This window comes from Arvicola amphibius, chromosome 2 (genome assembly GCF_903992535.2).
Source record: "Arvicola amphibius chromosome 2, mArvAmp1.2, whole genome shotgun sequence".
Lineage (NCBI taxonomy): Eukaryota > Metazoa > Chordata > Mammalia > Rodentia > Cricetidae > Arvicola > Arvicola amphibius.
The window spans coordinates 45,549,320-45,576,616 of NC_052048.2; the positions used below are offsets into that span (position 1 = coordinate 45,549,320).

General features: G+C 37.3%; 1 protein-coding gene across 1 annotated transcript in view; it reads left to right on the plus strand.

Moving 5' to 3' along the window:
• Positions 1 to 27,297, plus strand: part of Cntn3 (contactin 3) — a 313,843-nt gene that overhangs the window by 24,530 nt on the left and 262,016 nt on the right. Inside the window, exon 2 of the mRNA XM_038319459.1 lies at positions 9,039 to 9,165. Coding sequence (XP_038175387.1) covers positions 9,039 to 9,165 — 127 coding nt within the window. The remainder of the gene's footprint in view (positions 1 to 9,038; positions 9,166 to 27,297) is intronic.

Here is a 27,297-nt window from a genome sequence, read left to right on the forward strand (position 1 = left end):
CTCTCTCCCAAGCCTATGCACATTTCTTAAAAACACACTGTGTCTCATTTAGAGGTCTTTTGTGTCTGAATCTGTCCTATTATGATCTGAAATCCTTTTCTGGCAAGGAGAATTTTAAATGGTAAGCAGTGTGGTTGCATCAGTCCTGGATACTGGTTCTGCCTCTCTTGGTTTTAACATAGTGGAGGTAGTTCACTGACAGCTCTGGGACCACTGCATAGGAGCCACACTCACCACTTCAACTCTGGGAATCAGTTGGCCAATGCTGCCATCAAGTAACTTGCAGCAGACTGCCAACAAATCATATTACACCGCCCCCCTCCAGAAAAAGACAGAGCCGTTTGTGCCACCAGATTGAACCAGGAAGCTGTTTTTTCAAGAAACCATGTAGATTTTGCTGCTAATGCTGAGTCAGGAAACCTCTTTAAGGAGCCTTTCCTCTGCTGGTAGCCAGCAAACAGAGCCTATCTGAAAAAAAATGCAGCTATCAAGAAGCTGTGCTTGCTTCCCATTTTTTTTTTAAACAAGCCCTCTTTTTCTCTTAAGCTTTTTAAAAGTCTTACGTGGATTCATACCCCAGACAGTGGGCACCATTTTGTAAACAGAGATTGCCTGTTCATTTTCCTGCCTCCAAGTCCTGAATAATCATACAAAAACGTTATTAATTACAGCATTGTTTGGCCAATAACTTCATGGTATTCTTAGCCAGGTTTTATAACTTAAATTAACCCATTTCTGTTAATCTGTGTATCTCCATGAGGTCGTGACCTACTGGTAAGGTTTTGGCATTTGTCTCCTTTGGTAGCTACATGGCATCTCTCATGCTCTGCCTACTCTCTCTCTCTCTCTCTCTCTCTCTCTCTCTCTCTCTCTCTGTCTGTCTCTCCACATATATACATATATATGTGTATGTATATATGTATGTATATATACATATCTGTTCAGATTTCCTACCTGGCTTTGCTCTTCTAAGCCATTGGCCAAGACAGCTATTAATCAACCAATAAAAGCAACACATATACAGGAGGACAGCCCACATCAACTCCCCAAGTCCTTTCTTTTTAATCTTGCCTATTACCTACCATGCACTGGAGCTTGCTGTCCCTTAAGCTGCAATGTGTATGAAGTGCTCACTGTAAGTACATTCGAATGGGGCCTTCTTGGCAAATGGCACCATTCTACATATAAATCTATATGGTCAGGTTGTAAGGTTGTGATCCAATCATTACAAATAATATCCTGTTAAAAGGGGGATGTTTGGACCTAGAGAGACATACATAGAGAAAAGATAAGAGAATTCTGATGGGTCATTGGTGATTCCTGTGGATAATCATTTGATAAAGGCATTTAATGAATAAATTTGCATCACACCCTAACTTTACCATTTCCTAGTTCAATAAGACCTTGGTATGAATGCTGGCCATAGTCTTGATCAGTACTTATGCCAGATGGTCCAATTTCCTGGCATGGGCGAGAGCTATGAGTCACCTCAGAGAATCATAGACTTTTATTTACTAGCTTTGCTGGATACATTCTTTACTTTTCTCAACATCTATTCGATTTTCTTTAAAGTGAGATACATTTCACTTCACCTCCAACTTTAAATTGTGTTACAAAGAATATTGATAAGGGACACAAAATGATTTGCTTACTGCCTAAGACATCATAGTATAAAAATGAGTATTTAACTATTAATTTGTGGTTCTTAATAGTATAATGCTCCTAAGTCAGTTAACAAGTATTAAATCAGTAGTAAGCATTAAATTAAAAGGCATAAAAAGTCATGAAAAAAGATGATCCTATGCAATGCCAAGTAAGAGATACAGAATAGCTCCTTCCCTCATGGCTCCTCAGAAGGCATTCCTGATACCATGTTGCTCTTAGGCTTATACCATCAGAGTTTGGATATAGCAGATGCCATAGGCCAGTCGAATGCAGGACCTTTTCCATCATGGATAGTCTTACATTGAAATATCTATCATAGACATGAATTATATAAGATTGGATAGCTTAGCCTCCCATAACTTTGAGATAAAATAAAGGAGTGTATTTTGGTTATTCCTTTTTTTTTTCTAGCTGTACTCTACTTGTACAAAAAGAGAGTGCCTTACAGGTAAACACTATCTTCATCTTTATTTTTTTTCTTCTTCTGTAGAATAATGTGTCCTAGAATATCTCTCATCTAATTGACAATATATTCCTCTACTCTCTTTAACTATGGCCAATATTCATTCAGTGGAGTTCTGGAGTCTAGAAAGAAAAAGGTATAGTCCAATCCTGATGCATTTCACTTGAATTCTACTTTCAGTAGTATTGCCTCCCTGATTCCACTTGGAAATTTTTGTCTTCATTTCAAAGTGCTCCACTATCTTCTTTTTTTTTTTAATTCACGTGTAGAAATGATATAAAACAGCAGGGCAGAAGTGGAATATGCTCTCCTTTTCCCTAGGGATTTAGAGGTAACATCAACTCTCTTTTCATGAAGGAAATGTAGGAGCATTAAACCCCTTGCCTGTTTCATTTATCAGTCTTCATAAAAATTGTATGATGTGTGGCCATTAGAATTGGTCAGGTACAGTTTGGTCTTTTACATGACAATTCCTTAGGAGTCCATGAAGTGTGTATTTATTTACATTCAAAGGCATTGCTCCTACTTGCCTATGGCTGTTTGTGGTCCAGGGCAAAGAAATAAAACACCTTAGGATTGAATTTTTAGACTTGTCTTTTTAGCAATGTTATATACTCTTTAAGTTTTAAAAATAAAATGAGGCCTTGCAACCAAGCTAGCATATTTTTAAAAAAAAAATGTCCCTGTCACAAAAAAGCAAGTTCAACACCAATCTAAATTTTACACTGAGTATGTTTAATCAGGCAAGAGGCTACCTTCTGTTTCACATCAGGTTCCTTTATTTTGTTATGTGTATCCATGTGGGTAAAAGATATGTTCTTTTGAGGCTCAAAACTTATTTTCAAAAAAAGGTGCATAATTTCTGTATGGTTAGCAAAGGCCAGTATTTTGTTCTTTTTGGTTTATATTGCTGGTGAGACATAAAAAGCCATATCCCAGCTTTTCTCAACATCTATTTTGTTGCAGTGCACCAAGACTCAGTAGCTTTTATCTTTAGTCTGAGCATGAAACATGGACTACTCTGTCTCATTTGCTAATTAATTTCCACTTTTAAAGAACTGAAAGCTTCCACATTGCTGCTGGTAGTCTTAAATGCCTTTGGGACCTTTACATTTGGGCATAAAGGTTGTGTTCTACAAGTTTTCCATGTCACCATAAAACACTGAAGTTGAAAAGGCAGGCTAAGGGCTAGTTTTTGCCTGGCCGTATTTAAGACAGAGTGGTTTCTGGGAAAGAGACTCAAAGCACAGCCATGAAGGTTGGTATGAGGCACCAAGTCTCTCACCAAAAATCTGTATTGCCTTCCCTAGAGTGACCTAACCTCTCTATGCCTCACTAGTTTAAACCAATCCATATCCAAGGTGGTTAGGTAATACTGGAGCGTAAAATCTTATTTTTATCAACTACTCATTTTTTTTTAATTCTCAATAAAATACTGGCAAACCGAATCCAAGAACACATTAGAAAAATTATCCATTACGATCAAGTAGGCTTCATCCCAGAGATGCAGGGCTGGTTCAACATACGAAAATCTATCAATGTAATCCATCATATAAATAAACTGAAGGAAAAAAACCATATGGTCATCTCATTAGATGCTGAAAAAGCATTTGACAAAATTCAGCACCCTTTTATGATAAAGGTCTTGGAGAGATTAGGGATACAAGGGTCATTCCTAAATATAATAAAAGCTATTTACAGCAAGCCGACAGCTAACATCAAATTAAACGGAGAGAAACTCAAGGCTATCCCACTAAATTCAGGAACACGACAAGGCTGTCCACTCTCTCCTTATCTCTTCAATATAGTGCTTGAAGTTCTAGCAATAGCAATAAGACAACATAAGGGAATCAAGGGGATTCAATTTGGAAAGGAAGAAGTTAAACTTTCATTATTTGCAGATGATATGATAGTATACATAAGCGACCCCCAAAACTCCACGAAACTACTCATTTTTAAAATGGGATTTTTCCCATTTTAATTATGTAAATAATTGTTTATATATAACAGACTGGTGTTGAAGGTGTGCCATGTTCTAGGAGCTAAAATATATAACTGACTAGATTACTAACAAGCACATAGGACTATGTTGACCTAATTGAGTGATGCACTGGTAAACCTATTGCAAGTTAAAAATGCCCCAATACATCACTCCAGTGAACATCGTGGCACAGGAACGAGATGGAGTATAAATTATTTAATCTTGGGATCATACTTGTGCCTCACAGTGAGGCTTGTTGCTGAAGTTCCGCTTCATAAATGATCACAATCCACAATTTCAATTGTGATTTATCCTGAATACCTGCTGCTTCTATACCACAGTAAACTTGAAAATGTGGGCAGTTTCAAAGTGGACACTCTCTGTAGTGTATGGGTAGTGACTACATGTCTTATGCTACGATAATTTTCCTGGTTGGTATCGTGCGTCTGTATTGTACTTTGTCTATGCCATCAGAATAATACATCTTGAATACAATAAATGTTTAGCATTAGAAATCTTCCAGAATCTATTTTGTATCTCATCTCTGTTAGTGGACTTTAGTAGCTATCATTTTCTTGAAATAAATCATAGTGTTACCAAAAAGGAAAACTTTGATATAGTAATATGAGGGACTTTGAGACCCCATTAGACTAGTGTGACTAATGATTTCATGAATGGCTGAGTTCAATCTCCAGATAAGTTTGATGTCCTGAGACTCAAATCTTTGACCCATAATCATGTGGTTTATCTTTCTAGTGTGGCCAGACTCCAACAAAGATATTGGCTACTGACTTATAGATTCAGTATAGTCATTCATACTTGTGGTTTAAATAAGAATGTCTCCTGTAGGGTCAGATCTTTGAACACTTTGACCTCAGTAATTAGCACTATTGGGAGAAGTTTAGAAGGTGTGTCTTTGTTAGAAACATATCACTGGAGGTAGAATTTGCTATAACCAGTTTGCTATTTGATGGGGAAACTATCAACTGATAGTTTCAACCAATCACATTTAGTGTGGCCACCAAGAGCCCATCTAAGTTGCCAACAACTATCTATGATTTGTGTTTATGTTTTTTTTATTTTTAATTAAAAATTTCCACCCCTCCCCTCTTTCCACTTGCATGGCTATAGCGCCAGAGGGAAAGAAGTTTTTTTCCAGTAGCAGTTAATTATCTCTTCTGTTTGAGAGTAAAACACAAGCCATAAATTTCCTGAATTAAAAATCATCAGTACCCTGAGGTTAAAGTGCACATTCGGAGTTAAGATTCTTTTAAGTGGGATAAAACCAGAGCAGCAGCTTGGGCAGGTAGTAATTCTATGTCCTTGGAGATCTGTTAATATCTGAAATGGAATGTTCTTTCCTGGACTCTAAACACTGACCAATGCCTTCTGATAAAGAAAACTGTAGGAAGGCAGCTCTCTGTTTTTTCTTAGGAGGGAGGAACAGAAGCCTGGCAGTAAGAAACTGTTTTCACACATAGCTTGGGGAAAATAGTTCTGAACTGTGGAAATTGATTCCCAATATATACCAAAAGGCAATTAACAACAGAGAAAATCTACAGCAAATGACAGTTACTTATTCACAAAGCAATAATGCCAAAAAAAAAAAAAAAGCCATTGCCTTTTGGTTTAAAAACTTTTAACAAATCCTTTGCCTTTTGATAAGTCACTTGTGAAAAGATGTCTGAACAATTGTACAATGTTAAGCCTTGTAGGAGACATATATCATCTCACAGATACTTGGTGCCATTCCTATAATTTAGCTAACACCAAATGCTTCAAAAAATTGGGGGGGGGGGGCGCAAAGATGTGTCTTAACATGCGTCCTGCAGTGATTTCTCCTATATTTGACATTTACATTCTGAAATGTTGGGTGAAGAAACTTATGTCATTTAACCATGCTTAGGCCTAACTTTTTCTTCTTCTTCTATACACTGAATAGAACTGTGCTACTCACATGCAGAACAGCTTAATGATTAAAAAACAAATCTGAGCTTGTAGGATTTGCCCAGAAACTTAGTTACTGACGTGTCCTTCATTGTTGTAGGAGGCTGCCTGTTCATTCTCGGCTGCCCAGACCACAAAATAATCACTCAGAAACTATATTATTTAAGTAGTAGGAGGCCCTAGTTTGTTTCCTGGCCTTCTGAAATACTCACACAGAAACTGTATTAATTAAATCACTGCTTGGTTTATTCGCTCTAGCTTCTTACTGGCTAGCTCTTACATCTTAATTTAACACATTTCCATTAATCTGTATATCATCACATGGCTGTGGTTTTCCAGCAAAGTTCTGACTTGTCTGTCCCTGGTGGTGGCTACATGGTGTCTCCGTAACTCCACCTTCTTTCTCCCAGCATTCAGTTTAGTTTTCCCTGAGTAGCTTTGTTTTGCCCTGCTATAGGCTCAAAGCAGTTTCTTTATTCATTAACCAATAAAAGCAACACATATACAAAAGGACTTCACACACCATTTCCCCATTTACTGTTTAAACAAAAAGGAAGGTTTTAACTTTAATGTAGTAAAATTACATATAACAAGACAGGTATCAAACAAGAATTACACTTATAATATTTATATCTAATTTATCTTTTATCATAGCTAAGGGAAACTGTAACTATCTATTCTCCAACTCCATCAAAGACTCCATAAGGATATAATATTACCAAAGTAAATAGAAAGTGCATTGTAAACAACTTCCAAAACTCTAAAATTAACAGAGACACCTTGTTGTCTGGAGAGTTACCCAAAGTTCTTTTCTATGGTTAGGGCATCCACTTCAGCCTACAGGCCCATTGTACGTGGCAGACTTTTCCATAAAGCAGGAAATTTCCAAGGCAGTCCGCCTATATTAGTAGTTTGTCAGTCACTTTGTTCTTTGTCCTGTAGAATGTCTTGCAGACTCTTTCATGAAGTAGGAACCCCGAAGGATCATCTCACCTTTAGTCAAGTTCAGGAATCATTTCTCTGTGGGCCCTGCATGTCCAGTTCATACAGCATAGCATCAAACAGTCTAGGCAAGTGCAGTTTCTTGCCCAAATGACTAACCAACACCATAAGGAGCCTCTTCAATTCCCATCATCCTCTTGAAGTAGACTGGTGCTGAGAAGAGCAGATGTATCTTCTCATTGTCATGAAAGTCCTAACTTCCTAAAACATTTTAAATGCATATTCTGAATGTCTCTGAAATATTTGAAGAATACCTATCTAACTGAAATATATCTCTATATATCTAGAAAACCTAACTAACATGATTACAAGCTTGAATAATATAGATGATTATCTATTAACCTATATTTCTTAATTATACATTACATTTTTAAATGAGGTGCACAAATATATATATAACAAAATTGACTTTAAATTTGTATCAATAAACCAAGATCTATACCAATGCAAAGTATCTATCTCTATACCTCTTCATCTCAATGATTATTGTAGTTTTCACATTGTAAGTTTATGATTTAAATTGTTGTGGTAAATATTTTTTTTGTTTTTTTTCCAGTTTATTTATTTTTTATTAAAAATTGCCATCTCCTCCCCTCCTCCTCCCCCTTCCCTCCCCTTCCCTCCACCCACACCCCCACTCCCTCCCTCTTGAGGGGTCCTGGGGTAGGTGGATCCCAAATTTCCTGAGAAACCTCCACACTGCTTTCCAAAGCGGTTGCACAAGTTTGCATTCCCACCAGCAATGGATGAGTGTACCCCTTACTCCACATCCTCTCCAGCAAAGGCTATCATTGGTGCTTTTGATTTTGGCCATTCTGACAGGTGTAAGATGGTATCTTAACGTTGTTTTGATTTGCATTTCCCTGATTGCTAAGGAGGTTGAGCATGCCCTTAAGTGTCTTTTGGCCATTCGATCTTCTTCTGTTGAGAATTCTCTGTTGAGATCAGTGCCCCATTTTTTAATTGGGTTCATTAGCATTTTAAAGTCTAGTCTCTTGAGTTTTATTTATGTTATTACTATTTGAAGTATATAAACATGTACATTCTACTTTACAGAGGCTTTTGAAACTATTCAATAACATATTCTTTGTCTCACATTTTATTGACTCTTTTTGTCATTTGGTTCATTTTGCCCTCTCTTCTTCGGTAGAAACTCCTCTTCAATTTGGCAGAACATTCCAAATTAGCGGAGATAGAGTTCCTTTTCCATTTTGTTTCTGTGAATTTGTTTTTATAAGTGTTTAAAAAAATGGTTATGCAATTTCAATTGCATAACCATTTTGTGATAACATTCTCTCTCCTTTTCCAACACCTAGTCCAATTTGAAAGAGTTTTGTTTTTAAATGTGTGAATGTGACAATTACCATTAGAAAATATTCTGATTCTAAAGTAGGAGAACTTTCTAAAAGACACTTGATCATTTGTTTATGCTTTTGTGTCATTTACTAAGAAGAAAATTAAAATCCCAGTGAACAGTAGATATTTTTTCATTGATGGGCAAAATAACATCAACAGCCTTGAACTGTGCATGTGCTTCAAATGTCATGAGAAAAGTATGGGTTTCCATTTAAGTTTCAGCTTTGCAAAAAGATTTATAATATAAAAGATTTCCTGTAATTAATTTATTCTCCAAAGAAAAAAATTATGTGTATATATATGTATATATATATATATACGTATATATATACATATATATAGTTTATTGTCATTGTAGAAAGTAAACACCACACCTCTGTTACAGACTGATGTGATTTTTTTTTCAATTTGTGGTGCTTCTTGTGGTTTCCTGTTTCTCGGGGGGGTCACTCACTCTTTTGAATGGATTGACAGGTGGTCTTTAATTTAGCAATGCTCATGCAGCTTGGTAGGCAGTAGGAGCAGTTAAGAACAAACGATAGTTGCTATCTTTTATCTTCAGCTCTAGCCTGTACCCTTTATAACACCTTTCATTCATTATTATTTACTCTCCTGTCCACACAGGTGAGCTTCTTTTACAAGGCCCCGTGTTTATCAAAGAGCCCAGCAACAGCGTTTTCCCTGTTGGTTCAGAGGATAAAAAAATAACTTTAAATTGTGAAGCAAGAGGCAACCCTTCACCTCATTACAGGTAATGTGGAAAGGTTGACTGTGTAAAGGAAAATGGAGAAATTGTAATTAGTTTAGCTTCAGTATATTCTGCTGTCTGTAAGGTGTGATAGATATATAGTGCTGTAGACCTGTGGTGTGTTCAATAGAACTGATTCCATGAACATTTGAATCTTTAAGGCAATATGTCTGAACTAAGGGAAAAAACATAGGATTTTTTAATGCTTTGTCTTTTCACTAATTTATAGTGTAGTTTAATTTATATTATTTTAAATTTAAATTAAGTTATAAAGGTATCAAGAAAACATTCATTATTGTCTTTATATCAAGTGGTGTTTGAATCATTTTTTTAAATACACTCTTCTTCCCCCTTTCTTTGCTTATACTGGGTATGTGTTCAGAAGCTCAATAAATGTGGAAGAATGAAATATATTTTACATAAGTAATTTAAATTATTTTGAAGATAATATTATTCCATTCATCATATTTTTTAAAAATCATATTAAAATCTTCAGTTTCAAAATTATGTAAAACCTGCTCCCCGATAACTTCGACTGTCAGGAAAAAAAGTATAAGTGAAGAAGAAAAAGCTGGATTTTCATCTTAAGATAAAAATGTCAACATTTTGGAAAATGATCAGGATTATATGATGGGATGTGTATTTACTTGATTAAATAACACAAGATTAACAATTTTTAGTCAGGGGTACTTAGGGAACCCAATTTAATGAAGAGATGAATTATGTATAATTAGCATATGCTGCTTTCCTAGAAGTGGCTGGGGCAGAGTGTTCCAGGCACCTTCACAGCAGCATGTACCTCAAGTGCTTGCTACTACCTGCATCAAAGCTATTTACACAATTCCTGTACTTTGCAGAAGAAGGACCCTTAACGCTACATTAATAAAAGCATATAGGTTCAGAGACATTATTTAGATCTTATTGAGCCTCTATTGTTCTCTGAAGTCGTATAAATAATAGACGCCAGCAATCCTTGCTAAAGTGGGTCAGGCTTGCTGTAGAAAAAGACTTTCAGATTTATGCACCTGAAAGTAATCAAGGTCATTCTTTTAATGTATTAACAGTCTACTTACAGAACACCTACTGTCTACTTTCAACAAAATATGCATTAACCTCATATATTGACTGGTCTGAATTAGAGTTGTGGATGCACGGAACTTTTTACTCTGCTTCTTCTTCCTACTATAGAATTAAGAACAATATTAAGAAAACAAGAAATGATTTCATGAGATGGTTAGATGAGTATTAGTACATGTGGTAGTAAATTCAGCATCTGGAAATATTACTTTGGTGGAAAATAAACATGATTTGATGGCAATTTCATCTTGAAAGTACAGATCTTCACACTTATCTAAGAATTTCTGAAACCTTAAGACTATTTCTGCCTATAATAGAAGAACACTTTTATATACAGGGATTTAAATATGATGAATCCATGTGAATTATAAATAAGTTTGTTATTTTTCTGTCGTGGATGGAGAGTTGCATTCTTATATTTATCTTATGAATTATTTGGTGATAAATGCATTCAGTGAAAAAATTGTCAAGACACAAGATATTGTCACAGAGGAAGTTATTTCTAAATGAGAAGATTAATTATGTTTGTAGACTGTTAACAAATAGCCAGATGTTTTGAGTTTGGAAACCTATAAATCTTTTGAAGTAATTATATCTTGTGCACTAGGTTTTCCAAGTAATGCTGTGGAGTCTGACTGTAAATATATTAGATATATGTATAAAATTTTGTGGATGAACTTTTGTCATTGATACATTTGACAGTGACCCTTCTATTTTGTTGTATTCTCTGGAATACCAATCTAGCATTTGTTATGTTTCAGTTCAAGCAAAATCTATATCTGAGAAGAGGAAATACATGGCTTTATTGATTTGCTGATATGCTATTTGATAAATGAAATTTAATGTGCTACATATTGTTTCAAAATCCTTGGTTGCTAGCCAAATGGAGCAGACACTTTTATCATAGCTTTAAAGATTTTCTGAACTGAGGGTTTCTAACAATATGGAATTTTACTTGTGCTAACATTTTATAATTACTGTGAACTGAAGGCTAGAAATACAAGGGAATCTCTTCATTCTGAGAGGCATTATGCTTCCCTTGAATCCTAAGCACCTGGGAGACAGAGACAGGCATATCTCTGTGAGCTAGAGACCAACCTTGTCTATACAGCTAGTCTAGGATGTCAAGGGATACACAGAAAAATCCTGTCTCAAAAAAACATTAGAGTTCTTAAAATGATTTACAGGAAAGTCATTCTTACTTTCCATATTCCTTAGAAATTACAGAGTTTAGAAGCAGTATAATAACAAAAATGAGTATTTTAATAAAGCACTAAAATATTATTATTTATCATATAATTATAAATACATAGGTGGACGAATATTAAGCTAGATTCTGAGCCAAGGAGGGAAATAATGAACTCATGTAGTCAATCATTGAAAGTGACCCAGTAATGTTCCTGAACATTCAGAACAAAGCCTAAGAATCTTATGAGAATTTGTCCTTTCATAGCACAAAGAGACTGTCCTGGGGGCCAGAGCAAATCTGCCCCATGAGTGCTCCTGTCCCTTTTATTTCCCCCTTGGGTAAAGATAACTCTTAATTGGTCATATTAGAAATCCTAAAGTTCAGAAATTCTCATGAGAAGCTACTCCTTTAAAGGTCTAATTGAGAATTTTATTCTTTCTCTTACCTTTCCTGCCTGTACCCTAAAGCTCATATTTAAAGGTTAATTAGTATTCAGTCTGACTGTAGCTGCTAACAGTGCTGTAAGAGGTTACCTTAAGGAAGTATTAATACTTAATCTTCAATGTAAAGGATTTTTCTCTTGTTCCTTCATTGGACTCCAAATTTCTAATATTGGATAAAGGTGTCCACTTGGAAGGATTACTGTCATATCCATTGATACAACTCTGTACTTACAGAACCACAGTTATAGGTTAAACAGTAGTAGACATAGTAGACACACACACACACACATACACACATACACACACATACACACACATACACACACATACACACACATACAGATCAGGCAAGTAACAAAGTCAAATAAAATAGGACTACCCAAAGGATTCATAGATTCTTTGATTATGTACATTTGATTCTTTGATTATGAATTCATACATTTAGCTATGAGCATACCAGAAGGACTTGGTCTATAATCATTGTCCACATCTTTCTAGTTTAATCATCAGCTCTGCTTTTTATACATACTAAAGGCTGAAAAAAAATTCCTGAGACTGAATGTGGTCCCAGGGATTCTACGTATTTTTATCTCTTAGAAACATGGAAACGTTGCAGAGGAGGGCCCACTTGTTCTTCCTGGCCGCCTGGCTATCTTAGACCTGAAGTAATCCCACAGAAACTATATTAATTAAATCACTGCTCAGCCCATTAGCTCTAGCTTCTTATTGGCTAGCTCTTACATCTTAATGTAACCCATTTCTATTAATCTGTATATCACTACGAGGTTGTGGCCTATCAGCAAAGTTCCAGCACATCTATCTCTGGCAGCAGACCCATGGTATTCCCTGACTCTGCCCTTCTTCCTCCCAGCATTTAATCCAGTCCTCTCCACCTACCTAAGTTCTGCCCTATCAGGCCAAGGAAATTTCTTTATTTATTAACCAATACAAGCAACACGTAGACAGAAGGACCTTCCACACCATGGAAATATTCTATTTTAGATCAAAACATTAATTTAAATATTCACTTTATTGGTCACATAAACCCAATATTAAATACTTGCTGGGCACACGTGACTATTTGCTGCAGTACTAGAGATTATGGATGTCATATGTATATTTCTAGAATATCCCTTTTTGTACTACTGATCCATACCTACTCTGGGCTTTACAATATATACTTTTACATTTTTTATATTCATACATTCCATTTTGCTCCCAAGAGAGCAAACAGAATATCATTCTCATTGAGCTCTTTCAAAAAGGTAAGATATTTTAATGAATTACAGTGTTGGGGGGGGGGGAGTCTTGAAAGCGTAAGAGCTAAGATAAACTTTTCACACCAGTGGAGACTTTTCTGGTTTACTTTAAGCAGGATTTCAAGGGATGAGCCCAAATTTTGCATGTATTTAAATTATTGTTTGTTAACTATTTGTGGTTAGTATAAAAAATGGAAAATAAAGTAATACAATAATATTTGTTCATCATTTATTCAAAGAATGGATAAAAAGGAAGTTTATTTCTTGTCTCTTCTCTCTCTCACACACACACATACACATCCATAAAGAATGCTAAACATTATCTTCTTAGCCGGGCGGTGGTGGCGCACGCCTTTAATCCCAGCACTCGGGAGGCAGAGGCAGGCGGATCTATGTGAGTTCGAGGCCAGCCTGGTCTACAAGAGGTAGTTCCAGGACAGGCTCCAAAAAAGCTGCAGAGAAACCCTGTCTCGAAAAACCAAAAAAAGAAAAAAGAAAAAAAAAAAAAACAAAAAAAAAACATTATCTTCTTTATAACACTAAATTTGGCTGTATGTCTATGGTATATGTGGACGATATACATTCTATGTATGTACAGTTATTTTTTTTAGAAATTATAAATATAGACATAACATATATATGTTGTTTATATGCTATTTACCATTTATTATATACTAAATTACATGATAACCTACATTTTTTTTTTTTTTTGGTTTTTCGAGACAGGGTTTCCCTGTGGTTTCTAGAGCCTGTCCTGGAACTAGCTCTTGTAGACCAGGCTGGCCTCGAACTCAGAGATCCGCCTGCCTCTGCCTCCCGAGTGCTGGGATTAAAGGCGTGCGCCACCACCGCCCGGCCAACCTACATTTTAAGCGTTAATTTAGTTTGTGCATTATATTCTTGCATAATTCCTATTACTTTATAGATCTGTTGACACTATTTCCTTTTTTTATACCCATGGCAAATAAGAGCTATTTTCCTCTAAATTATCATGACCCCTAAGTACATGTCATCACTTCTGACAATTTTCTAAACCTGGACTCTTATGCTCAGCTATGTTTGACATTGTAATTTCTCCCATTACAGAGCTCTGGTCCACACAATTACACTTAGTCACTAAGAGCAGTGAAAAAAAAATCACTGAAATAGTTGCAAAACATTTAAAAAAAAAAGCACCCCTATAGTTTCTGAGGCTGATAGAAATAGATTCCTCACACAAGGTATTTAAAAGGAGGCTATACCACCATCCTGTCCCCAAGCCTTACTGCCATCCGCGTTTCTCAGCTTCTTACTGCCATGGGCCTGGCCGTGGCACCTTAACATTCCTATATTACATAATGAACTGTGATTGTCCTAATAGGATGTCATTCTCCTAGGATAATGATGCTCACTGTAGCTCACTAGCAAACAATAAGAGCTTACTTAGTGGCTTGAAAAAGATCCATAATGAAATTGACAAGAAGAAAAGATGGGAATTAAGAAGGAGATCATGTTTCAGAATTTAAAAATGTTATTGTAAAACTACAGCTACAATGTAGTAATTTATTCTTTTTTCCCCCTCATTTTTTATTAAAAATTTCCATCTCCTTCCCTCCTCCTCGCCCTTCCCTCCCCTCCTTTCCACCCATACCCCCACTCCCTCCCTCTCTAGGCCAAAGAGCCATCAGGGTTCCCTTCACTATGTTAAGTCCAAGGTCCTCCCAACTCTCCCCAGGTCCAGGAAAGTGAGCAACCAAACTGACAAGGCTCACACAGAGCCCATCCATGCTGTAGAGTCCAAGCCCATCGCCATTGTCCTTGGTTTCTCAGTCATTCTCCACCGTCAGCCACATTCAGAGAGTCCGGTTTGGTCACATGTTCCATCAGTCCCATTCCAACTGGACTTGGTGATCTCCCGTTAGTTCTGTCCCACCATCTCAATGGGTGAATGCACCCCTCACGGTCCTGACTTCCTTGCTCATGATCTCCCTCCTTTTGCTCTTCATCAGGACCTTGGGAGCTCAGTCTGGTGCTCCAATGTGGGATTCTGTCTCTATCTCCATCCATCGCCAGGTGAAGGTTCTATGGTGATATGCAAGATATTCATCAGTATGGCTATAGGATCTGGCCTTTTCAGGCTCCCTCTCCTCAGCTGCCCAAGGAACTAGCTGGGGGCCTCTTCCTGGACACCTGGGAACCCCACTAGAGTCAAATCTCTGCCAACCCTAGAATGGCTCCCTTAATTAAGTTATATATCTCCCTGTTCCCACATCCATCCTTCCTATATCCCAAGCATCCCATTTCTAGATATTATAGTTTGGATTAAGTTCTCCTTGTTGGTTTCATTTGACAAAAGTTTATCTCGAGGTATCCAAGATTGCTTAAAGGAATCTAAACTTCCTGATAGCTTCCCCACAATATTACCTCTCATAAAAAAATTCATCTTTCCAGTTAGTGTCATCAGTTGTTTCTGGTCATATCACAAAAATGTGAAATAAACACCAGTATTGTGAGCAGAGCACATTCAATAGGAAGATAAAGAATAACTTTCAGACATTAAAGGTATCATGTAACCCAATAAATCACATATTTTTGTTATGTTTTTAAGTAGAATGAAGAGGGTGATATGAATCATATTGATTAAAATTAAATTATATTAACTGGCTCATTTTTGCATGTTTAACTACTGACTGATTGGGCACAGGATGTTCTTTTTTCCTGTGTCAGAATCACATGATGCCTAGCATCTTCAGAGGAGAATATGGAAAATCTTACCAGAAAATTTCAAATTTATGTGGGGAATGCAAATCTTCCAAACAAATTGCATAACTCTTAGAATAGTATTAAGACAATCACTGATGGATTTGAACTAGGTTATAATATATATAACCTAGAGCAGTTTTAGTTGATTGTACCACCAATCCGTAGTATATTTGTTGTGCATGTATATGTGTGTATTAATATTTAAGATGTATTAGTAAATGAAAACTGGCAGTCTGCATTATGAAATACATTTTTACAATGATTTTTTTAAACATAGTATCTCAAGTTAACTCATTTCAATTATTGCTGAAGCTTAAATAGTTATTTTTGGATAAAGTATTGAATATGTAAATTCATACATTCATTCTTTCAAAGGCTGCAATTATTCTCATCACTTCAGTAAACACAATAACAAACATTGCAGCAACCACAAATGCATTTGCTTATTAACTTGAAAGCGGCTTCTAAAACCACAGATTGCTTCTGTGATTACATTACTAAATTCTCTATCAAGGCCCAAATAAAGGATTGCCTATTGCCTTAACGAGTGCTTAGCATGGGCTTTTTTCCCAGACACAGCTCCAACCCCCCAAAGATTCTGGTATAATTTGATTCTTTTTGCTTTGTTTTATCCTGTGGGAAACAATGTAAACTTTATTTTTCTCCAACTTCTTGTTTATGCTTGGGGTTCACTCACCAGATTTTGTATGGTAAAGCTGACATCTTAAAGACAGTTACTTCATGCAATCCACTGTGAGGTTAATTATATCTTGTGATTATTTTTTAAACTACTCAATACTATGTACTTTATTATTTAAATCTGTTAGTTTCAGTTCCAAGGGATGAAGCTCCCTAACTGTTTAACAGGTTCAGATGGCAGCTTTCTTCATTGCCTTAAATCACAGTGACAGCAAACTGTGTCTATGTTTGTATCCACTGCTGTTAGACCATACTTGTGTCGTGCTGTGTAAGAAGTTGTCAGATCTAATCATAACAGGATGGCAAATAAATCATAAGTATATGAAAACACTAGTTCATTCTCTGCTTGTTGTTTGCCTCTTAGCATTGTCCATACCCAGTGGAGACTACATTGAACCTGCATATGTGTAGGTGATAGGTTGAAACTTCTATGGAAGTTACTTTGTCAACAGTAACAAGATACCAGATCTTAGAATTTAAAGAACAGATATGGTCCAATATTGCTTAACCAGTAGCATTAAATCTTAAAAAGATAGGGTTTTCTGCTTAGCATAGTAAAGGAATTTGTGTCAAACACACACACACACACACACACACACATATACATATACATCATTCTTTGTCTTCCTTCCTCCCTCCCTTTAACTTGTTCAGTATTTTGGAAGGCAATTACATGTATATTTTTTACCTATTGTTGTTTTAGCTTATAGAAAATAACATTTAGAGTATTTATCATTTAGAAATAGTTACTACCCATTTTGAAATGCTTACGTATGCCTCATAGTATAAACAGAGACCACTGCCCCCAACTGTGTTGCTGCCCTAAATAATTGTTTTCAGATGGCAATCTGCGTTCTGCTCTACTACTCTATTTCCCGATTATCTCTCTCGCTTTACTTTCTTAGCAGTTTTCCTGTCATGCTGAGGACCTAAAAGATTTACAAAATATGTTTGAGTCAAATGTATACACTTCTTCTGGTAGGCCAGAAATCTAGGATCCCTAGTTTTATCTCACAAAATAATCATTTCTAGTATTTGTTCAGGTCCAAATTGGTGCGGAACGTCAGCTTCAGGTGTGTTCCGCCACCGAGAATCAGTCAGCCGCTGATGCAAAGAATGGTAAACTGTGTAAACTGTGACACAGTTACGGATCATATAAAGCAAAACCCAATCCATGTAGAAGAATTTGAACACCAAAGGCTGGCGATAAACTTGTAAGATCATTCTAGTGTTACAACATGATTATGCAGACGTGCTTAATCCGGTGACATTTACCACAAGCTAAAGAAACAAGGTTAGTCAGCTTCTGAAGCACAAGGTAAATGTTATATGATTGAAATTCTGCTCTGTGCAGCTCCACGAGCCGTGGCTCTGACTGCATTAGTTCCAAGTCCTAAAGAAGAGGTTTCCAGAATAGAGTTTAGGTGTGCAAATTCACTCTTGAGAAGCTTGAAATTATGCCCAGACTAGCAAGATTGCACTCTGATACTTGAGTGTTGATTTTTTTAAAATAAATTTTAAAATTTCTTGATCAAAGAGGAAGGCGAATGTATTACATAGAATAATCAATTTACAAAATGGAAAAACCTTACCACATTCTAAATACTTCTCAATTTTGTGACCTTAATGTGTGAAGTAACCCCTGTATTTACTTTCAGCTGAGTCTGTTTTTCAGGCACTAAACTCCTTGGGACTTGAAGTTCACACTCAAGAACCGCACAACTGAGTTTAAAACTTTGCAGAAACAATTTAATAATGTTTAAAGAAAATTTACATTTTTTTGTTTCCAGCCTCATTTTTAACTATTCTTAGGAACATGTTGCCCATGAGCTACAATTTGGACATACTTGCCAGTTTATTGGATTGTTCTGGTCTGAAAAATGAGATTGAAGTTTCCAGCAAATAAAATGAGTCTGGTTTACAGATTTACGTGGCCATGTATTTTATTAAGGAGCTATCATGTCTTCAGTTTTCTAGATTATTTTCTCTTAACGATATTTTATATGTTTTATTTGTATGTATACATGTGTATGCTGGTGTGAGTTTGTGTAAACCATGTGCGTGAAGTGCTAACAGAAGCTGCAATAGTGTCAGCTCCCCTGTAACTAGAGTTACAGTCAGTTGTGAGCTGCCTGGTGTAGGTGCTGGGAACTGAATCAAAGTCCTCTGCCAGAGCAGCCAGCATCCCTATCCACTAAGCCATTTTTCACGCCCCAAGTTTGTTTCTATGCAGATAAAAATATGAGACATACCTACAAATCAGTCCCAAATATAAATATTTTGTCTGACAATCTGGGTACACACTTTTGTTTCTCAGAATAAAATAGCATTTGGAATTCCCATCCCAGAGCTAACATAGATATCTCAGAGTTGAAAAAAACCCAAAACTCTTTTGAGTTTTTCATATAACTTTACATATAACTTTCAGCAAGTGAAAAGAAATATGAATATTTAATAAGACATTGAGATATTTTCTAACACCAGGGTATGTGTTGCATTGAATGATAGAGATTTAGTGTTTAAAAGCTGAAAAATGATATGTTCTGTGAAAATTAACATTCTTCAACGTGGCTCAAGAACATCTTAGCTCGGAAGAGTTGGTGTGGAAGCATCCAGGCACATTTGCTGTAACAGAGACATTTTTAAAGAAAGGCGTTTTTACTTTTGTGCATAGTAAAGTAATCTAGCAATTGTGCCCATATGATGAAAAACCGAGGTAAAGGAAGTCTGAAACATTTATACATAATAAAACAATCTTTCCATTTTTGGTTCTTTACTTGAAACTTAGGAATGATGGCTTTTAGATTGTAGACACTTACTAAAATAAAGTATTGCCCCAAATATTTTATGATCTCTTAAATCTTTTAAGCTATTAAATAGGCAAGAGGAAGTGATTCTCAGTATTTTTTATTTATTTTTATAGTTTTCCACACAGCCATTGAGCCTTTATTATTCATTAGCTGAACATAAAAACATAGTTTTTAAATGAAGACATTAGACATACTTAGGTCCCTAGCACTCTATATCCTCAGTTATGATGCTGCTGTTTTTCCCTCCAAAATCTGTACTTCATAGGTAATAAAAACATATATGGCTAGTAAGATAGTGCAGCCAGTTAAGTGCTTGCCTTGCAAGAAAGTGGCTCCGAGTTAGATCCCCCAACCCTTATAAACCCTGAGCATGGTGGAATGCCTTGTAATCCTGGTGCTGGGGAGGTAGAGCCACTTGGTTCCCAGTGGTTCCCGGGCTGCCTAACTTACGCCACTTGGCAAGTTCAGGCCAGTGAGAGATGAGAGACTGTTCTCTTATTCTTATTTTTTAGTGGCCAACCAGGGCTCTCCTCTGGTCTCCATATATGTATGTGTATACAAGCACGTATGTGTACACATATCCCACAATCATGCCATGTATTCACACACATGTGCACACACACATGCACGCACACATGTGTGCGTGCACACACACACGAGGGGAGAGGGAGAGAGAAAACAAGCACAAATACCCTTTGATATAGTCTATGATTCAAAAGTGTATAAAATTAAATCTATCTCCCCACATTGGAGCACCGGACTGAGCTCCCAAGGTCTTGATGAGGAGCAGAAGGAGGGAGAACATAAGCAAGAAAGTAGGACCTAGAGGGGTGCGTTCACCCACTGAGACGGTGGGACAGAACTAATGGGAGATCACCAAAACCAGTTGGAATGGGACAGATGGAACATGCGATCAAACCAGACTCTCTGAATGTGGCCGACGGTGGAGGCTGACTGAGAAGCCAAGGACAATGGCAATGGGCTTTGATTCTATGGCATGGATGGGCTCTGTGTGAGCCTTGTCAGTTTGGATGCTCACCTTCCTGGACCTGGGGGGAGTTGGGAGGACCTTGGACTTAACATAGTGTAGGGAATCCTGATGGCTCTTTGGCCTGGAGAGGGAGGGAGTGGGGATATGGGTGGAGGGGAGAGGAGGGAAGGGGGAGGAAGGGAGGAGATGGAAATTTTTAATAATATTTTAAAAATTAAATAAATAAATAAAAAATTAAATCTATCTGTCCTAACTTCAGTTTAGAAACATTTTCTCTATTAAGTTATTGAGTTAGTTTCTTCATAGTTGACAAACCATGTTTATCACAAGAATTAAACTCACTTACTTGGTTTGCTATCAGAGTTGTTCTTCACAAGTCAAGTCAAGTCTAGCATGTGTTTCATACTTCTTTGGATAAATTCTCAGGAAAGGCGCACATGTTGAATCCATATGTTCAAATCAGTCTGTTCAACATGAGAGGAGATGACGAGGAACATGGAAGGGAGCAGGCAATGTAGAGGGAGCAGGAGCACAGGGTCATGTGGCCATGATAGCAGCCACTTCCTGTGTTGGCAGTGGCATTGACCCTGGGCAGAAATGCCTGTGCACACCAGCTTTGTATGCAGTTGTCTAAGAAAATCTGTTGGGAACTTGAAACTCTGTTTCTTTTACATATGAAAGAATAAGATTCAGGGAAGTTGTATAATTTTCTTATGCTCACTTAGTTGAGAAAGGACCAGTCTTGTTAGGAATGGAGCTTGAATCTCAAAGAAATTACCGCACCATTGAAAGCATTTGACAAAATCTTTTGCTTCTGTAGGAGTGTGTGCAGCTTTACAAAGTCAAGCAAGCAAACATACCTGATAGAAAATGTCTTGTGTGTTTTTAACCTTAATCCACAGGGTCCTGTGCCCAACCGTGATGGGTCAGAGCTCTGCTTCTTTTCATGCTGCAGTTGGCCGATTCTGAAAGGCACAGCTGCCAGGGAAAATACAATTTGAACGTCTATTTTTGTTTCAGAAAAATGCTGACTTAGATATTTAGCAAATAATGGCTTTAAATATTTCTTTTAAGATGACATTTTTCTTTGTCTTATTTAACTCTTTAGTAGAAAAGTCTCCATTTTTTTTTACATTTCTCATAAGTCCCTCCCCTTTTATAATACACAGTCTTTGCTTCATTCAAATTTCAATTCACAGTGCCTGACTTTCCTGTACCTGAGGTACTCACAGGAACATTTTAGCATAGTGTAGGGGCTTTTCATGTGATGGCTGTTTCAGTGAGTCTGTGTATTGTCTCCCATATGCATGGAATCACAAAACTAAGTTTGTGATTTTAGACTTTAGTAAGGGAGGTCATTACCCTTTTCCTTTTTTCTTTTTAAACCGTGCTTCAGATCATATGCCTGAATTTCCAGCCAGTGCATTGGGAAATAGAGTTAGCCCCTGAAGAGAGTTTATGACAGTGCAGTAAGGAGACACATTACTAGGAACACAGGTACAGCACTGGTCACCTGCCGTCACACAGATTTCCTCCTTTTACTGCCAGCATCATGTCTAGGGCTAGTCAGCTTTCCCATACACTTCTGCTGACCATATCTAGTTGATTTGCTCTATCCTAGAGAGCATCCTTGATATAATTTACAAACTTTTGCTGGTTGTAATATATTTTCTACACACACACACACACACACACACACACACCTTGATCTATTATCTATATCTCTATGCACACACACATCTATGTCCCATTATACATTTGTACATTTTGTATATTTTTTTTAGGTTTTTCAAGACAAGGTTTCCCTATAGTTTCTAGAGCCTGTCCTGGAACTAGCTCTTGTAGACCAGGCTGGCCTCGAACTCAGAGATCTGCCTGCCTCTGCCTCCCGAGTGCTGGGATTAAAGGCGTGCACCACCACCGCCTGGCTTGTATAATATTTATTATGCGTATATGTGTAAGTATAATTTATACAATGTACATTTTCATTATGGTAGACTATTAGAGTAGCACTGACTCAAATCCTACTTGATTACTATCTTTAATTCATTAGGAATTCCTAATGACAATCCTGTTAGATCTATATACTAACATGAGGATCAAATGACCATCCTGGAGATTTAAGCTCTCTTTTTTTATGGAGACAATTTTGGTTGAATGTAGGTAGCTTGTGGTTATACAGTAGTGAAAATGTAGCCAATTTAGCCAAAGCACATGTCCCATTCCAAATGGCCAATAAGATCTCCAGGAAAGGTTCCCCCCAATATCACCACAGTGTGCTGGTGTTACTAAGGTTAGTGTTGTGTGGCATCTGTTCAAAGTCATGGAGGCCTTATATCCAGATGCATTTCCCAAGACTTCACAATCCTGCCCCCATCTTTTAAATCATGAGATGTAATTATTTCTTTTCAAGAGAAGTAGAATAGCTGGGGTTTGAGGATGCCTCATTTCCTTTGTGGCTGGGAACAAAAGGGACATTGGAGGGATGCATTTAGGATCTCTTGTCCTGGAAAAGGAAGATCATGCATTCCTTCATACGATTCTGAAATCCATCAGAATGGCAATGGGAACACTTGAGCTTCTAACCTCCTTGCCCAGAAACCTATCAGTCACTCTTGTTTAATGTGATAGAAGAATATTTGACTTATTCCATTTGAGTATTTCATCAGCTAGTCTGTTTCCCTGTGCTCCAAAGTTGTGGCCTCTTTAGTGCCTAGAAACTCATAAAATTATAGTTCATTCATGTAATTTTATTTTAATTCCTGGGCACTAAATTATTTGTGTATCATTTTACCCTTTATATTAATTAGCGCTCTTTCTGACCAGAGTTTTCTGAAAGTATGAATTGTTCAGATCACAGAGTACACATTCCCTTTCCCCCAGGTTTCTAGCAAGAATCTGTAAATAGTTGGGTCCTTGAAGAAAGGGAGTCTCTCTCAGGTTGGGGTGGACCTTGGTTTGGTACAGAAGGCATAAAATGAGTCCCTCCATTTAGGAACTCAACAGGGTTTAGATAGTCACTAGTGGCTAAATTAAATCATCTTTGTCTAAGAGAATAGCTTCATATTTTTGGATTCCAGAGTATCTTAACCATCTTTCAGCCTTCTACTGTAGGAGCAATCTTAGTTGGTGAGAAGTACTTATAATTAAACAGCCACCTAAGGTTAACTTTTAGCTCTTTTAAGTAAGAAGGGCAGTGGCAGTCTAGTTGAATGTATTCCAACCTTCCCCTTGAGATGGGATCTAATGGTTTTGACAAAGAGACTATCAGCTGCATTTTGCCCCCGGATCCCAAGGGAGTGGCTTCAGAAAGAGTAGTTTTGTCCACACTTAGAAAATGAAAGGACTTGTGAAAAGATGGCAAGACCAATATGGAACAGTTATTAATTCTTGGTTTAAGACTTTAACAGCTTAAGTTTTTTCCCCCTCCCACAGAAGATCTGGCTCCTCATCTGGGAGTTTCTCATTATAGCCTTTAGTTTGGATAGCACAAGAGTCAAACCAGAGTTTATAAAACCCCATTGAGCCTGAGAATTTTCTAAGTTCTCCTGGTTTGGGGTAGTTGGGTATTAATTACTACACTCTTCCAGAACCTAACTCATAGTTCACTAAATTAACCAGATGACCTAAACACTTATTTCCTTCCCTGAAATGTGTAACTTCTTTTTAGAAACTCTGAAACCCCCATCCCCAAGCAACTGTAATACAGTTATTGGCAAGTTAATAATTTCATTCTTTTGCTTCCAAGATTAATAAATCTTGTGGTGGAGAAGCCTGTTTTCCAAAGGACCAGGGACATTTTAAAATTTCTTCTAAAATTTGGCTAAACAAACTAGGAGACTCTATGAACCCCTGAGATAGGATAGTCTGTCTTTACAGTTCCTTTTTTTCTGGTCTCTAAATCTTCCCATTGTGAAGCAAATATTTCTCTGCTTTTTTTTTTTTTTTTTTTTTTTTTTTTTTTTTTTTTTTTTTTTACCACTGGACAATTCCTGATGGCATCCATGAGAGTCTATTCTTAAGAATATATTTGATACTTGGAGTCAACCTATTTCTCCCTTGCGGGGGAATGGGGTACAGTTTTCTTATAACTATATTCCCCAAGGTTTTAAGGCTGTTCTCTGTAGGAGTAATCTTTAACATTCTCCCTATTTCCTTGCTTTACCCAACCCAGGTTTTCTTTCATCTTCTGCTCTGAAGTTAGGAGCTGTAAAGAGAAATAAAGTTCAGCTTTTTTTAAAATAGGTTTTTAAAAAAATGAATCCAAATCCCCTCCCTCCTCCCATTCCCTTTTAAGTCCTATCCTCAACTGAGTCATTTGACCTCTTTCTGCATCCAAGATTTGAAGTAGTTGATAAGAATATCTCTCTTTTTGTATGCAACTACATTGCTTTCCATTATAGATACTCTACAACTACCATTTTTAACTACCAAAACTTGTAGGTGCTGTCCAGTATCCTAAAACTACCACCTTAAAGTACCAAAACTTGAAGATGTCCAAAAAATATAGTGGAGAAGGGGACAGACAGGGAGGAGAAACTTGCCCTGCAGTCTACTAGGAAGGGCTTTCACACCTCAGTAGTTCAACTTCTTAATTTATCAAAGAACCTTTGTGGAATCCTTCTTGGTAATAAAGGATCTAACCCTCCTTTCTCCTTGAAACTCACCATTTCCTTTTGTCTCTTTAAAGGGGGGAATTCCATCTTTAAGTGTTCTCTCTTTTCATATTTGCAACAAATGTTCTTTCATTTCTATTTGGAATCATCTTTTCTCTCTCAGTCCCCTTTTGTGATCTCTATTTGATGACTTGGGCTTGGAATTTCTGGGTCCCTACCTACTCTCATGGTCTGGGTTATGTTTCCAACATTATCTGTGACTGTTACTTTTTACTTTCTTCATCCCTTTTTACAGGAACCTTTGGGGTCCCTTCAATAACTCTTCCATATTTCTGTACTTCCAGCCCTCTGTCTTATGTAATTTTCTTGCTCTATCTTCCCAGATGATAGTTGCTAGGGTAATTTCTGAACTGATCCTTTAACCTTTCTATCGGTTCTGCAACTTGTAGAAAGTTTCCCTGTTGTATGCTGAAGTCCTTATTCACATTCTGGAACTGAAGTACTCTCCTGATTAAATTTTCAAGAAAATCTCTCATGTGAACAAGGTGAGCCTCACTATTTTTATCCAAACAGGATATCAGTTGGGAAATTTTCATTTGTTGCAACTATACCCTCCCTGTCCAGGTAGATTTTCTCTTTTGCTGGTTGCTGCCCTTCTTTTCACCCCCTTCTTCTAAGTAGAGAACAAACTATTTAATATTGCCATCAACCCAAGCTAGCTATGGAGTTGACACCAAAGGAACTCCAAGTGATCAGTCGCCCATATAATATTTCCCTTTTAAAGCTTCAGAACTCTGCATTGTTAAGGGGATGTGGTTGGCATATCTTACACCTGACAACAAAAAATCAGGAGGTTCCTTTTTTAGGAAGGAAAAATATTGAAGATCCTTCTTACATCATTCAAGCTTTCTTTTCAGGGGCAAAGGGAACTGAATTTCAGGAGCAGGAGGTGTTGCTGGGCTCTAATGTCTTCATCAGAGGAGGGGGAGCGAAGGCACAGTGTTAACTTCTCAGACATTGGGACTCAGGTAGAAGGCATACAGCAGACTCCCTTATTTAACAACAGGGAAAACTTTTACTTATCCTCCCAGCACCCAGAAGCTCCAATCCATTGACTCCTGCAGTTGCCCCTTATTGGTTAGGCACAATCAGGACCTCTGATAGCACCAGAAAGCCTGTAGGATGAGGAGTGGAGAGAGGAGGATACATTGGAGTTGGAGTTACAACAAGAAATCCTGGCAAGAGAAGAAGGAGAGGCAGGTGATCATAAAGACCCTATTTTGGAGAGGGGCTCTCCTCTTTTTTATTTTGCTTGTGTTCTTTCATATGAAAGAGGGTCCAGATCCCTTTCTCCAGCAAAAAAAAGCACCATCTATCTCCAAATTCACAGTGCTTTGATCATTAATATAGTCTATGAGAAATCCACAACACTCAGTCATTCATAGGCCTAAATTTTAGCCAAAGAACCATTGGTTTAAGAATGCACTTCTGGGTCCAAATAAAACCACTGTATTTAATCAACTTCTCTTTCTTTTGCCCTCTTGTTCAGGGTTTGTCTCCCTAGTGCTGTAGCACATGACCCACAGGACTGTATGAGGGAGTTTTATTCATACTTATCTCAGAATTTTACCCAGAGAAGAAGCCTGGTTTCCCACCCCTGTCTGGGGTTGGAGATATCTTGATCAGAGGCTCAGCCTGCATCTCATTTTACTATTGTGAAAACCCCTGAGATGCATTACAGAGATCCCTCTTGGCTACTGGTGCATATTTGTAACCCCTTCTCCCCCAACGAGTTTGCTGCTGAAGAGAGTCCACACAGTCCGTGTCCTCAAGGTCTCCGTCTTTTGTTCCAGTCAATGGTTTAGAGTACTCTGCCTGAATCACTATCTCAGTCTCAGTCTCAGGCCCTGTGACTGATTAGAACTGTGGCTTAGGAGTCAGCACTTGCTTTGCCTTTCAATGCACCATTGTCCCTCACACTGGATCACAGGACTTTTAGGGTGACTCAAAATGTAAGGTGCTAGAATTTTCAACATTTTCCTCCCTTGGTTTGTATTGGAAGGCGTGCTCACTTAGAACCCTTCCTTATCACTGCGCTATCAATCTAGCTTCAATTTTGGGTTATAATTATTAGTAAGGTATATTAAATACTTTGTAAATTAGGACAATTTTTCCATGTTCTATAATATAATTGAGGAACTATGACCTACAATTCAAACTAATGACACCTCTGAGGAAAGCTATTAGGAGTTTAGGACTGTTGACCTCAAACAGCTTTTGTTATCCTTTATAAAGCAGGCATTATTGTA